Below are 14,323 nucleotides of genomic sequence, written 5' to 3'. Positions count from 1 at the left end.
ACATGCTATCTGATGTGAAGAAACTCATTGGCCTCCACTATCAAGTTTGTTTCTTGATTCAACATAAGCTTCAATGGCTTATTGTTAGGAAATAAAGATAGTGGGGGCCTGTATTCTGAACAAAAGATGGAGGAACCATGTTTCCCCAAAAATAAGACAGGGGAGGTCTTATTTTTGGGAAAACAGGGTAGGCTGGGAGTTGATAGATAATAATACCCTAAGAGGTTAGAAAATGTGGCAAGGAAATTTGCCCAGATATTTTGTTCCTGGCCATATCCTTGCAAATATAGTTCTCTTTGGTCCATGGGGAAGGTCTTCTAAATGGCAATCATATTCTTGAGTGCCTTCAATCTGCTACTGAACTATTAATGTGCCAACTGGCCCCAAACTGTTCTGGTTCTCTCTGCTAAATTATCTCAAGAGTCCTGGATTTGAGTCATGATACACTCAACCAGAAATTAAACACACAGGTTGACTTATGGTGAGTAAGAATTAACTCACACACAGCCAATTGGACAGTTACAAAAAACAATGGAGCAGAGCAGCCCAGACAAAGGATTGGACCCAAAAGTCTTTTTTGTAGGATAGAAAGTTTAAAAAAAAAACACCTAAATGCATGAGAGCTTGAACATGTTTTTTCCATATTTGTTGATTAATATTTATTTAATAGGGACGCAGTGGCTCAGCGGTTAAGACGCTGAGCTTGTCAATCAGAAAGGTCGGCAGTTCGGCAGTTTGAATTCCTAGCGCCGAGTAATGGAGTGAGCTCCTGTTACTTGTCCCAGCTTCTGCCAGCCTAGCAGTTCAAAAGCATGTAAAAATGCAAGTAGAAAAATAGGAACCACCTTTGGAGGGAAGGTAACAGTGTTCTTTGCGCCTTTGGTGTTTAGTCATGCCAGCCACATGACCACGGAGACGTCTTCAGACAGCACTGGTTCTTAGGCTTTGAAACGAAGATTAACACTGCTCCCTAGAATTGGGAACGATCAGCACATATGTGAAAGGGGAACCTTTACCTTTAGTTTATAGCCTTTATAGGTTGTTGCATGGTTGTTCTTGACTTGTTTTTGAGTTATATAAATCTCAGGGGTTGAGATTTGCTAATGTGGCTTCTAGTTTTCTTCAAGAAATGATACTTATTCAAAGTTTTTTGTTTCTGCTAAACCAGCTGAAGTGGTTCATTCTTGCTGTGGGGTGACGCCTGAGGCACCTAAGGCCACAATAAGGCTTGTTATGTTGTGTGAAGGCAGCCATCCCATTTTGGCACTGACTTGTCTCAGGCATTAGATCAGTGTTCCTCAATCTTGGAAGCTTGAGAGTTGAATTCCCCAAGAAACAGGCTGTCTGGGAATTCTAGAAGTCCACACAACTTCAAGCTGCCAAGATTGAGAAACACTGTGGTAGATGCATTGTTGTTATTCCATCAGCAGCAGCTGTTGTAGTTACAGTGTTTTTCCTGCTGTTTTTTTTAATGATTTGAATGTGTAGCTTTACACAATCCTATTGTTTATCATCTCTTTTCTACCTCTTCTTTAGAAGTAACTTTCCAATAGAGTGGCAATGGATTATGTCCCAGCAGGAGCTAGAACCTAGTTGAACTTGCCTGGTCATGGAAACTGTCTTGGCTAGAACTTGGATGGGGGACCACCTAGTGATCCCATGGCATTAGACTAAACCAGTGGTCCCCAAACTTGGCAACTTTAAGACTTGTGGACTTCAACTCCCAGAATTCTCCAGCTAGCTCTTCTGGCTGGAGAACTCTGGGAGTTGAAGTCCACAAGTCTTAAAGTTGCCAAGTTTGGGAACCACTGGACTAAACCAGAAGGTTAAAATAGTGTAGGAAAGAAGGCAGAGTCAAGTGGTTACCAGGCTTGAGTTCATTGAATTGGTAGCAGTCAAACTCAGTTTGAGAGCATTTTACCCTTACATGTTGAAAAAGCAGTTGCCCAAACATCTTCTACATGATAGCCTAATTTCATTGTCATATTGTCAAAAGGGCCAATTTTATTACTTAGCCTGCTACCCTGAGCCATACAGCGATGTGCTTTGTGCCCCATGTAAAGTGGGTTCTCCAATGATAGCTGCCTATACTTCCCTATTATATTAGACCAGGGCTTCCAAACTCGCGGCCCACGGGCTGGATACATCACGCGCTGCCACGCCCATGCCTGGTTTAGCAAAGGGGGGCAGAGTCCCAATACGCCATGATGCCGCAGGTTTCACACTCCTGTATTAGACAGAGGCATTCGCAGCAAAAAAAAAAAATGTTAGCAGGCATAAAGGGTGTCATAGTCCAACATATCTGGAGGGACGATCCTGGTTTACTGCCTTCTCTTTGGGGAACACTGGATCTTATCAGGCTGGCTGAAGAGACGAAAGCGTTGTTTTTGAAAGAGGAGGAGTTGAATGTCCAGGAGGAGGACTTTGATTTGTTGACATAATCTGAATGCTACAAGGAAATGATCTCTGTTTGCAAATTGTTTATAATCCAAAGAAAGAATGCCCCATCCCCATGAATCATTTCTTTCTTTCGAAGAAAGCACCCAAAGCTTGCAATCAGGATCCCTTGCCTCATTACCTCCATTCTCAAGAACAGAGAATCTAGCCACGGCGCAGTAGTTGTTGCAGGCTAATAATTCTGCCGACTGCCAGGGGTTCGATCCTCACCAGGCTCAAAGTCGACTCATCCTTCCATCCTTCCGAGGTGGGTAAAATGAGGAGCCGGATTGTTGGGGACAATAGGCTGGCTCTGTAAACCCCTTACACTGTGTACACAATGATTAGGCAAGCTGTATTTTGGAGGGTTAATTTTATTGTTGAACAACTAGAGTGTTCTCCAAAATGTTAATAAACCTCGAACGTGAATACTTAAGAAAGTAAAAGTGAGGTTATGACTTTCTTTGGAGAATATATGTGTCCACAACTATTAGTTACTAGGCAACTTATTGGTGTGCAGAATTATTATGCAACTAAATGAAAAATGATTTTTCCCCATCTCATTTATTTTCATCTTTTAAAGTGAGAATAATAAACAACTCAAAATGTACAAATAAACATTTCTGACAGTTCAAAAAAAAATCAGTGTCCAATATACCAACCTTTCTTTTCAATAACAGTCATAAGCCTTCTATTCATGGAGTCTGTCAGTTCCTTGATTTGTTGATGATTGACTTTTTGTGCAGCAGCAACCACAACTTCCCAAACACCGTTCAGAGAGGTGTATTGTTTTCCTTCACCTTAAATCTCCTGCTTAAGAAAGGCCCACAAGTTCTCAATAGGGTTTAGTTCAGGTGAGGAAGGGGGCCACGTCATTATTATTTCATCTTAAAGGCCTTTACTGGCTAACCTGCATCTCTGATAATACCAGCCCATACCAGTACCCCACCTCTACCTTGTTGGCATCTGAGTCAGAGCCCATCCATCTCAGATGGACCATCTGTTCCATCAAGAGTCCCTGTCATCTCATCAATCCATAAAACCTTTGAAAAATCTACCTTCAAATATATCTTGGGCCAATCTTGCTCTTTCAACTTATGTGTCTTGTTCAGTGGTGGTCGGATTTCAGCCTTCCTCACCTTGGTCCTGTCTCTGAGCCAGTGGTGGGTTTCAAAAATTGTTGGAACCTACTCTGTGGGTGTGGCCTCCTTTGTGGGAGTGGCTTGCCGCCCATGTGACCAGATATGAAATTATGAATTAGTACGTAGGTCGGTCCAAGTAGCTATTCAGAAACTCTGGCATTGAAGCATGCAAGTCTTAAAAGCTGTCAAGTTACAAGATCCTTGCCAGTGGTGGGTTTCAAAAAAATTTGGAACCTCTTCTGTAGGTGTGGCCTGCTTTCCGGGTCCACTGGTGGAACCTCTTCTAACCGGTTCGGTAGATTTGATGAACCGGTTCTACCAAATAGGTGCGAACTGGTAGGAACCCACCTCTGCTCTGAGCACTGAACACTTGTACTTCTGGCCACTCCAGGTAGGTTGCAGTTCTGAAATATGACAGCACTGGAGGATAATGGGTTCCTGGTAGTTTCATGTTTGATTCTTCTCAAATATTTGACAGTTAAGCTGCGTCTTTTCTGCATCTTTTTTTCTCAACAGTTTCTTGCAAACCTGTTGTCTCTTTGCAACAAAACATTTGATAGTTCTGTGATCACACCCCAATGTCTTAGTAATTTCAAGAATAGCTGCATCCATCTGAAAGACTTTTTACAACGTTTGACTTTTCAGAGTCAGATAAATCTCTTGTTTAGCCCATTTTGCCTGAGGAAAAGAAGCTGCCTAATAATTATGCACTCCTTGATATAGGGTGTTGATCTCCTTAGGCCATCACAAACACACACCACCTAATATGCTATAATATCCACTAAGCATTTAAGTTTATACAGCTTGGAGGTGGAAAACATGCATACAAAGGATATGGTCAAAATATTCAGTTGCCTAATAATTGTGCACACAATGTAGAAAGGGCTGTAAAGTTCTGTGAAGTGGTATATAAGTGCTATTGATATTTCTCATCTTTGGCAACTTTAAGATCTGTGGACTTCATCTCCCAGAATTCATCTCTTCACGGGTCAAATTATCATTTATGTGTTAAGCTGCCAAATTTCTTGATGGCTTACCTCTGCTCTCTTCCCAGTCTCCCAGTCTCCCAGGCTCCTCATCCATATTATATAGCTTTGAATAATGAATATTGCCTTTTTTTTATTCATAAGATCAAGAAGTTTGTCTCTCTGAAAGAACTGAACTTGGATTTTATCTTGTTCATCTTCTCGACCTCCCTGGCCAGGTACTGTTCAGATATGTTGGGTTATTGATATCCTTGCTAATTTGCATGCTGCTCAGGAACTTGCTGTTCAAGCTGTGAAATCACTGAGGGCAGATGCTCAGTTGTTCTTAGTCCTTGGGGGGGGGGTGTTGCCTTGCCTTGCTTTTTCCTTTCCTCCTTTCCTCCCCCTTTCCTTTCCTCTTTTTCTTTCCCCCTTTTCTTTCCTCCTCTTTTCTTTCCTTTTCTCTCTTTTTTCTCTCCTTTTCTCTCCTTTTTCCTTTCATCCCTTCTTTCCTCTCCTTTTCTTTTCCTCCCCTCCCTTTGTTCCCCTTTCCTTTCTTCTTTTTCCTTTCCTTCCTTTTTCTATTCCTCCCTTCTCCTTTCCTCTCATCTCCTTTCCTCTCCTCCCTTTTTTTTCTCCTCTCCTTCTTCCCCCTCCCCTTTCCCCCTCCCACTCACATCAAAGCAAATTCTTTCTTGAGTCAAACTCTTGACTCTTAGAGACTTCCTAACCATATTCAGCTGGTCTTCCTGTTAAGAACAGTGCTGATGGAAAGGGGTTGCTGGACTTTTATTCACAGAGTCCTGCTTTTGTACATTTCAACCCTAATGTTATCGCTTTTGTCATGTAACCTATAGATTTCATGAAGCTGTTCGTCTGAGGATTGGAAATGGAGTCTATTGAGAAATCAAGAAGTAACCACCATAGAATGGAGCAGATGCCAATAGAAGAAACGTCACAGCTAAAGGCAACATCCATACTTCCTTTCTCCTTTGCATAATACTGTTTCATGAGGACCGTTCATTATTATTCAATAATAATAATATTCAATATTATTGGATATTTGGGGAGAGGGGAATAGTCTGAGGGCATCCATCAGAAGAAGTCCATATAAAAAGGAGTGACCGGGCCTTAATGACATGGTCACAGCTACTATCTTGACTTGTTTAACCATCTCCCATTATAGAGACCTTAGATGTGTGATGGCAAACCTATGGCACGCATGCCACATGGGGCACACAGCGCCCTCTCTGTGAGCACATGAGCCGTCGCCCTAGTTCAGCTATTCTTGGCCAGCAGAGTACTTCTGGAGGCTGGGGAGGCCGAAAACGGGCCATGGGAGGACCATGCACTGCCCCCCACACACCCCATTTTGGCTGCTAAAGTGCTGCGGGAGGCATCCATCCCATCTCCCCCCTGCTTCCCCACCCTCGGCCCGCAGAGCAGAACTACAGTGCTGATCTGTCCTTTGAAGAGATCCAGTTTGACACCCCTGTGATAGAGGAACTTTATATTAGATTCAGAAGTACATCACCAGATTTCCAGTTTACTTCAATGAGGTGAGATACATGGGGCAGCCTTTGAAGAGTGTTCAGAGACTTCAGCTGGTCCAGAATGCAGCCGCGCAAGCAATTGTGGGTGCGCCTCGGTACACCCACGTTACACCTATCCTCCGCGAGCTGCACTGGCTACCTATTGGTCTCCGGATACGCTTCAAGGTGCTAGTCGTCACTTATAAAGCCCTACATGGTATTGGACCTGGGTACTTGAGAGACCGCCTGCTGCCAATTACCTCCCATAGACCCATTAGATCCCACAGATTAGGCCTCCTCTGAATTCCATCTGCCGGCCAGTGCCGGCTGTCGACCACCCGGAGGAGGGCCTTCTCTGTGGCGGCTCCGGCCCTTTGGAACGAGCTCCCTGTGGAGATTCGGACCCTCGCCACCCTTCAGGCCTTCCGGACAGCCGTTAAGACCTGGCTGTCCCAGCAAGCCTGGGGTTGAGTTCCCCCCCTACTCGAATTTGCTGTGCTTGCTGTGTTTTTTAAATCGTTTGTATCGTTGTCCTGTTTTTGTCTTACTTTTTTGTATTTGTTCCCCTTCCCTTGGCTTTTGTTCAGCGGCCCTGAGTCCCTTCGGGGAATAGGGTGGCTTACAAATCGAATAAATTCCAAATTCCAATTCCAAATATTGTACCAAAGAGTGGGGTAAGAGCCCACGGTGTATCCATAGCCTTTCCAGAAGGACCATACCTCTGTAGAAAAAAGCCTCACCTTTATTTCCTAGCATCGTCTGCTAAAAGAACCTATGGATACCTCTGGAAAGATCCCTGTCAATCAGAGATCCAATGATATCTAGGCTGAGTAATGATCTAATGTGGAATAAAGCAGAATCGTGAGATCGTGAGATTACAGATAGTCCTCAATTCACAACTTTTAGTTTAATGACTGTCAAAGTTACAACAGCACTGAAAAAGTGACTGATGATCATTTTTCACACTTATGACCAGTGCAGCATCCCCATGGTCATGTGATAGACCCTCGAATGCTTGACAACTGACTCATATTTATGACGGTTGCAGTGTCCCGGAGTCATGTAATCCACTTTTGTGACCTTCGGGCAAGCAAAGTCAATGGGAAAGCCAGATTCATTTGACAATCATGTCACTAATTTAACAACTGCAGAGATTCACTTCAACAAATGTGGTGAGAAAAGTCATAAAATGGGATAAAACCCACTTAACACATTTCTCACTTAGCAACATAAATTTTGGACTCAATTTTGGCTGCAAGTTGAGGACTACCTGTCTCTCAGGTGAAGACTGAGGGTGCTGCAAAGTTGTTGGTCAATAAATACAGATGTGATTATCTGTAGTCAAGCAATTCCATGGAATAGTTGTGCTTAGCCTAAATCTGTGATGGCGAACCTATGGCACAGGGGCCACAGGTGGCACGCAGAGCCCTCTCTGTGGGCATGCCCCAGCTCAGCTCCACCATGCATGCACATATGCCTCCCACCAGCCGATTTTTGGGTCTCTGCTGTGTATATGCGGGGCAGGGTGAATGTGGGAGACGCACGTGTATGCACAAGGGGGCATATGCACATACACGGGGGTGTTTAGTGTGGGAACCCCGCGGCCCATTTTTGTTCCCAGGAGGCTGCAGAGAGGCCTACTAGGCCTAAAATGGGGTGTGGGAGGTTCATGTGCGCATGCGCAGGGAGGTCAAGTGCGCATGGGCGAGGAGTGGAGAGAACACAGGGTTGCATGCATATTTGTAGGGGGCAAGGCGCACATAGGGGTTACACGTGCATTGCATTATGGGTGCAGGCGCACACTCACGCTTTCAGCACGTGACGGCAAAAAGGTTAGCCATCACTGGCCCAAATGGTCACTTTTTGGTCTGTGTGTATATGCGCTGTTTGAATCGGCATTAATGTCTGGTGAGGGCCTGGATAAGTCCATGCAGTTTTGTTGGCAATATTTGTAGAAGTGGCTTGCCTTTAGCTTTTTTCCGAAGGCTGAGAGAGGTCACCAAACTGGCCTTTGCCTAAACTAGAGCTAGAAGCAGGGGTGGGTTCCTGCCAGTTCTAAGGTTCCACAAATCTGCAGTTCCATTTAGAACTGGTTCCAGCTCCCTTTCCCTGCCCGTTCGCATCTTGATGAAGAGTGAGAGAAGGAATTCTGGGAGTTGAAGTCCACAAGTCTTAAAACTGTCAAGTTTGAACACCCCTGGGGTTTTTTTTCTAAAGGGTTAGGGGTGCAAGGGTCTTGTAACTTGACAGCTTTAAGACTTGCACACTTCAAATGCCAGAGTTTCTGAGCCAACATTTTGGTTGCTAATCAAGAATTGAATTGAATTGAATTGAATTTATTGCATTTATATGCCGCCCTTTTCCCCGAAGGGGACTCAGGGCGGCTCACAATCCAAGTCAAGGGAAGGGGGTACAGATAAGGGATAAAAAGACGAACAGAACAATACACAATTTAAAAGCACACAACAACCATACCATTCGAGAGGGGGGGCAAAAGCCCCAGGCCTGTTGGAACAGCCAGGTTTTAAGGGCTTTGCGGAAGGCCTGGAGGGTGGTGAGGGTTCGAATCTCCACGGGGAGCTCGTTCCAGAGGGTCGGAGCAGCCACAGAGAAGGCTCTCCTCTGGGTAGTCGCCAGTCGGCATTGGCCGGCGGATGGTATTCGGAGGAGGCCTAATCTGTGGGATCTAATCGGTCTATTGGAGGTAACGTTGTTAAGTGAGTTTCACCACATTTTACAAGTTGGCCATGGCCACCCAGTCACATGGCTTGCAAGCCACTCCTATCCGGTCACATGACTGGCAAGTCACTCCCACAAAGCAGGCCACACCTACCGAAGAGGTTCTGAAATTTTTTGAAACCCACCACTGGCTAGAAGGTAGAGGTAGGTCATAGTCTGCTGGTTTTTAGAGTGGTGCCTCAACCACTACATCAAACTGGCAACTTCCAGATGTTTTGAGGCTGCCAGGCAAAGAATTCTGGGAATGGCCATTCTGAAGTATTTAGAAGGAAGCAGACAGAAAGCTGCCATATATATTTTATTTGTTTAATTTAGATTCTGAACTTTAGTTATTTTTATAAATGAGTACAGGTATCTAATCTTTTTTGTAGTCTGTCTGTCCAATAATAACTAGCTTTTTCCCCCCCAATGAAAAATTGGTAATCAGAGATAATTATAGGTATGGTCTGGAATAGATGCAGAGCACACCAAAGCGATGGCTATTTATTTTGTATAAAGCAGTTAATCAGTCCATTGGGGAATGCTATGTTGACACAAAAAAGGTTTGCCAGAATTCTCCTGTGAGGGAAGAAATCACTAAGTAGTCGTACTGATGTCTGGTTGTATAAAAGCCAACCGTCCGTTATTACGATTATTATGGTATAATTATTTTTTAATTATAATTGTTACAACACTGCTTGGAGTAGGGAGGGTTTTCTGGGGTCCTATTTTGTGTTCCCTGGTGTGAAGTCTAATAGGCATGGTAATTTGTCATGTACGTTCCTGACACAGTTCTTCACTGTCCTATCCTTGCACAGGGAGTTGGATGTTTGTTCTGCTCGTCCACAGTACTTACGTCGCACATATCCAGTACCATGCAGATAGGACATAAACAAGGGTGGGCTTCAAAAATTTCAGCAACAGGTTCTCTGCCCGGTTGCTGGGTGGGCGTGGCCTTGGTGGGCGTGGCCTAGTCAGCCTCCTGCACCAAGGTGGGAGGGAGGGCGTTTTCATCTTCCCCAGGCTCTGGAGTCTTTCCTTGAGCCTCTGGGAGGGTGAAAACTGCTTCTCCCAGGCTCCGTAGGCCCTCTGGAGGCCAGAAATGGGCCCATTTCCGGCCTTTCAGGTTCTCCAACCAGTCATAATGTTAGCTATGGTTCTCCTGAACCTGGGCGAACTTGTGGAAGCCCATCCCTTGGGCATAAAGCTCAAATGAGCAATGATAAGGTCTCTGAAGGGAAGACTAGCAGCCGAGTGACTTCTTCTGGCTGAGGGACAGAAGCTGAGGTGAAGGCACAGGATTGTATTCAAGGCCACAGTACCAAATGTGAGGAAGTAGAAGTCAAACCCTATTGAAGTATTCAACTGAATGCTTAGAGGCTCAAACAGCTCAACCTCTAGGCTCAACCTAGAGAATGGGATATAAGCTCTAGCCTCACTCTCTTCCTTCCCACTCTTAAACAAGAGTTCTACTTGCATTTTCTTTAAGTATATTATCCACAAAATCGAAGACCTTCCTTTATTAGGCTACTAGCCGATAACCCGGCATTGTCCAGATATTTATTTATAGGGGGAAAATGTCAGGCCAAACGTAATTTCTAATGTTGGATTTTTCCCCTTACCAGAGGGAGCTGCCTTGTGGAATACTATGAAGCCATTACCATGGCAACTCCACTGTGCTGCACAGTAGAAGCCATATTACGGCAGTACAGTAGAAGTCATTTGAAGGCACAACAAGCTGCATCTTAACAGAACACACACCCCAAGGAGTGTTAGGGGTGTCTTACCCCCAGAGTATTTTTTTCCAGAGCGTAAGTCATCTGTGTACCAAGTTTGGTTGAAATCTTACACGGGAAAAGACCCGAATACAACAAGAACAGCATACCTACACCCATTAAAATCTACGCAAAACACACACACACACACACACACACACACACACATATATATGCAAACCATGTCAGATTAGGGAAAGTAGGGAGTCAGGCTGTATGCATGGACTTCCTCTCTGCTCAATCTGAAAGAAGATCAGACTAATGACAACAGGTATGTCAACCAGTCTTTGAATTGACAATGAAGACATTCAAGTGGTGAATAGCTTCTGCTGTTTAAGATCAAACAAGGAATTAACCAGTAATTCTCAACCCGTTAGGTAGACCAGACTAGGAAACCCAGGATCATGCAGACTAATGCTATAATTTTCATGATAAGAGTTTAGTATCAGAATCTTGCAAATCTGAAGCACCTCCTCCCTTTATCTTCATGAGAAATTGAAAGGTCTTATCTGAGCAGCTTTCTTTAATTACAGTTCTGGTCTGGACTTGAATTTCTTTTAGCCAGAGACTGCTATCTTGGTAGCAGCTCTTCCTCCTGTTCCTTAAGGGTTATTCCTTCTTCCCATTACATCAAGTCAAGGCATGGGCTCAGTTGACCAGTACTTAGAATAGCTATGAAGCCCTTAGGAAAGATACTCAGATCAGAGGTGGTATTCAACCAGTTCTGACAAGTTCTGGAGAACCGGTAGCGGAAATTTTGAGTAGTTCAGAGAACCGGCAAATAGGCTGACCCCAACTCTGCTGCCTCCCAGCCTCCCAGCTAATCTTCTTTTGTTGCCTTGAACAGGAGAATGAAGCTGGAAAGCCGGTTAGTGGGTTGGGGAGGGAATGGGGATTTTGCAGTAACCTTACCCTGCCACGCCCACAAAGCCATGCCCATAAAGCTATGCCACGCCCACAGAACTGGTAGTAAAAAAAATTTGAATCCCACCACTGACTCAGATGCTGGGCTATAGCTATGTATATCTAGAAGATCAGAATTGTACAGGTGGTACATCACACTTCATCTTGCAACTAGTCAGATACGTGAGAAGTGACCTTCGAGAAGGCTTTTTATATTTTAAATTTTGTCTAATTTTGCCATTAGTTGATTCCGGGACTTCCGGAACCTGAAGGGTTCTCAAAAGAGGATGAAGATTTCCTTTCCGAACTGAATCCAGAGGAGAAAGAATGCTTGGAGTTCTTGATTCAGACAGTTAACAATTTGGATAAGGAAATCCCAGAAGACAATGAGTGGAGTCATGAGAAAACAGAAGAATCTCTAGGTAAAGTTATATAGTACTGGTAGTTTGTTTACATGGATCCCTGGGAACTATCAATTAACCAATTGGCTGTGGGAGCAAGCCTTTGAATGTCAAACTTAGTCTTTCCCCAAATATGATTTGGCCAACTTTGTTTCAATCAGCACAACTACCTTCCCCTTTTCTACCTTTCACCCACTGCCTTTCCATGTCAGGATTATTCTTGTCATTCTGTGGTGGATTTTCCCAGCCTTTAGACTGTAGTTGTCACTTTTCATTCATACGGGTGAATCTTGCAGGTTGTGTGCATGTGGACAACTACTACTTGACTTACGACTAGTCACTTAGCGACTGTTCAAAATTATGACACATCTTGAAAAAGCCACTTATGATCTGGATTCAAAGTTCCAACATCTAGGCCTCCACCGTGGTCACACTACCACATTTTGGGCAGTTGGTGATTGGCACTCACTTATGGTCATTTAGAGCTTTCCATAGCCAAGTGACTGTGATTTATATGATCTTTTTTCTCCAGAATCTAATGTTTTTCCAGTTTCTGGCAAAAAATGCTGAATAGCTATGAATGGCTTTGTTTGACAACCATGGTGTTTGTTTAACAACTTCTGCAAAAAAAAGGTTGTAAAATCAGGCAGGGTCATATAGTGCCCATCGCAACTTACGACTAAAATATCATTCCATTATGTTGTAAGCCAACTATTTGTACTCCTCTCTATGGTAAAAAAAAAAATCAGTAGCTACATATTTCTAATCAGCATCACCTCCCTGTTTTCTGCCCCCCATTCTGCGTATGTTTACCGATGAACGTCATGTCAGAAGAGTTACATGGCAACCACTCCAGTTGCCATGTAACACGTGAGTGATCTTCCATGACTAGATAGAATAATTTAAAAGAAACTTTCTGTCTCTGTTTCCTATACCCCCCCCTTTTTTTGGGGGTGCTTCTAATAATCTGACCCTATGTCAATTGCATGTACAGGCTCTCAGGACCAATATCAGCATCACGTCATCTGCAGCATGCAGCAACAAAGTAAATTTGAGGAAGATGCCCCAGTGAAAAATGGTCCCTGCCCAGCAGTTGCTAAAAGTAAAATGATCAAGTCCCATTCAGAGGAGTCCGATGAAGTCACATTGAGGAGGTGGTCTGATCTTTTTCAGCCTCGAGCCCAATTTCCTCCTAGAACAGCCAACTCTCAACCCACCCACTTCAAGAAGTTTGACACCATAGCGAAGTCAGGGGTCAATGTTCAGGAACTCCGCGCACGTTTCCTGCACCACCTCGAGACTTCTGCTCCTGCCAAGCAACCGGCAAAGGATACCTTGAGGCTTTTGTCCAATGCGCAAAGATCTACGCGGGATGAAGCAATGCGGAAGCTGGGCTTTCTTCAGAGAGACAAAGCTTTTCTGAACACACGCCAGCATATCCCGTGTGCTGAAAGGCCAGACAAAGAGGCAACTGCAGGTTCCACCCACACACTTAAGAAGTATCCATAACCGTTGCTCTCGTCCAGGAAGAGATGCTTTCTTAAGCCAGCTGAAAGCCAAGCGAGAACATCTCTTCTGATATAGTACTGAACAAAACAATCGTTTTTTGTTGGATTATCTTCTGCAAAATGCTGTTACACCAGAACACGGAACCTATAATGTACTCTTTGTGGCAATCTATTTAACAGCATTTCTTGTATTGTTATTATTATTATTTGCACAGAGCATCTCATTATTGGTACAATAGTTAGTTGAGATACATCATGTTGGCTTTTAATTTGATTTCTAAACTTTTTAAATGTTGCTTCTTTCCTTAACTCCTGGAGCAATGAAAGAGATACTTTGTGAAAATGGAGGCTAGTTTCCTTCTTTCAGACTAAACCTAATACATTTACTTATAAGATCAAGCAGGAGTGAAACCTACTTACCTTCACTGCAGGTTTGCAAATGTGAGCGGGTGCTCTTGCTCCACTCGCACGTGCCACCTCCCCGTATGCGCAGGACCTTCCGTGCATGCACAGAGCGTCAAAAACAGAGGTGATGACATCGGGGAGGTGGGCGGAGCTTGCTACTAAGCGCTCCTGAAAGGTAAGTAGAACAGCAAGGAGGGGAATCCGCTGTGCCACATGATTTAGATTAGCTAGAAAGCAGGAAATCCTGCTTTCTAGCTAATATAAATCGCTCATCACAGCTGATCATTGGAAATACCGGTTCACCCGAAGCAGTAGCATTTTTTTTACTAACGGTTCAAACAAACTGGTAGCATTTCACTCCTAGATCAAAGCAAATGCACTCAACGTCACAGGGTGCTTTTGGTCTTTGCTTTTACTAGGCAGTCTCCTGGCCAACTTCCACAAATTATATAGAGGATGAAAACAATATTGTTTTCTAATCAACACTTCCTATGTTTTGCTAGCGCAACTTCTAACATTTTCATTTCTACACATCATG

The 14,323-nt window shown here is 43.9% G+C and overlaps 1 protein-coding gene across 3 annotated transcripts; it reads left to right on the top strand.

Annotated features, from left to right (window-relative positions):
• Positions 1-2,470: 2,470 nt before the first annotated feature.
• LOC116502659 lies at positions 2,471-13,993 on the top strand. Of its 3 annotated transcripts, XM_032208535.1 has the most exons (5): positions 2,471-2,704; positions 4,709-4,782; positions 5,401-5,510; positions 11,716-11,893; positions 12,867-13,993. In XM_032208535.1, exons 3-5 carry the CDS (start codon positions 5,433-5,435, stop codon positions 13,379-13,381), a joined length of 771 nt encoding a protein of 256 aa, XP_032064426.1. In that variant the 5' UTR covers positions 2,471-2,704; positions 4,709-4,782; positions 5,401-5,432; the 3' UTR covers positions 13,382-13,993. The 3 variants fall into 3 exon arrangements, with proteins under 3 accessions (XP_032064426.1, XP_032064427.1, XP_032064425.1); XM_032208536.1 differs by lacking the exon at positions 4,709-4,782; XM_032208534.1 differs by lacking the exons at positions 2,471-2,704; positions 4,709-4,782 and having other exon boundaries at positions 5,154-5,510.
• Positions 13,994-14,323: the final 330 nt, after the last annotated feature.

Source organism: Thamnophis elegans, chromosome 2 (assembly GCF_009769535.1).
Source record: "Thamnophis elegans isolate rThaEle1 chromosome 2, rThaEle1.pri, whole genome shotgun sequence".
Taxonomy (NCBI): domain Eukaryota; kingdom Metazoa; phylum Chordata; class Lepidosauria; order Squamata; family Colubridae; genus Thamnophis; species Thamnophis elegans.
The sequence above is the reverse complement of the archived record's forward strand: the minus strand, read 5'-3'. Positions and strand labels throughout refer to the sequence as shown.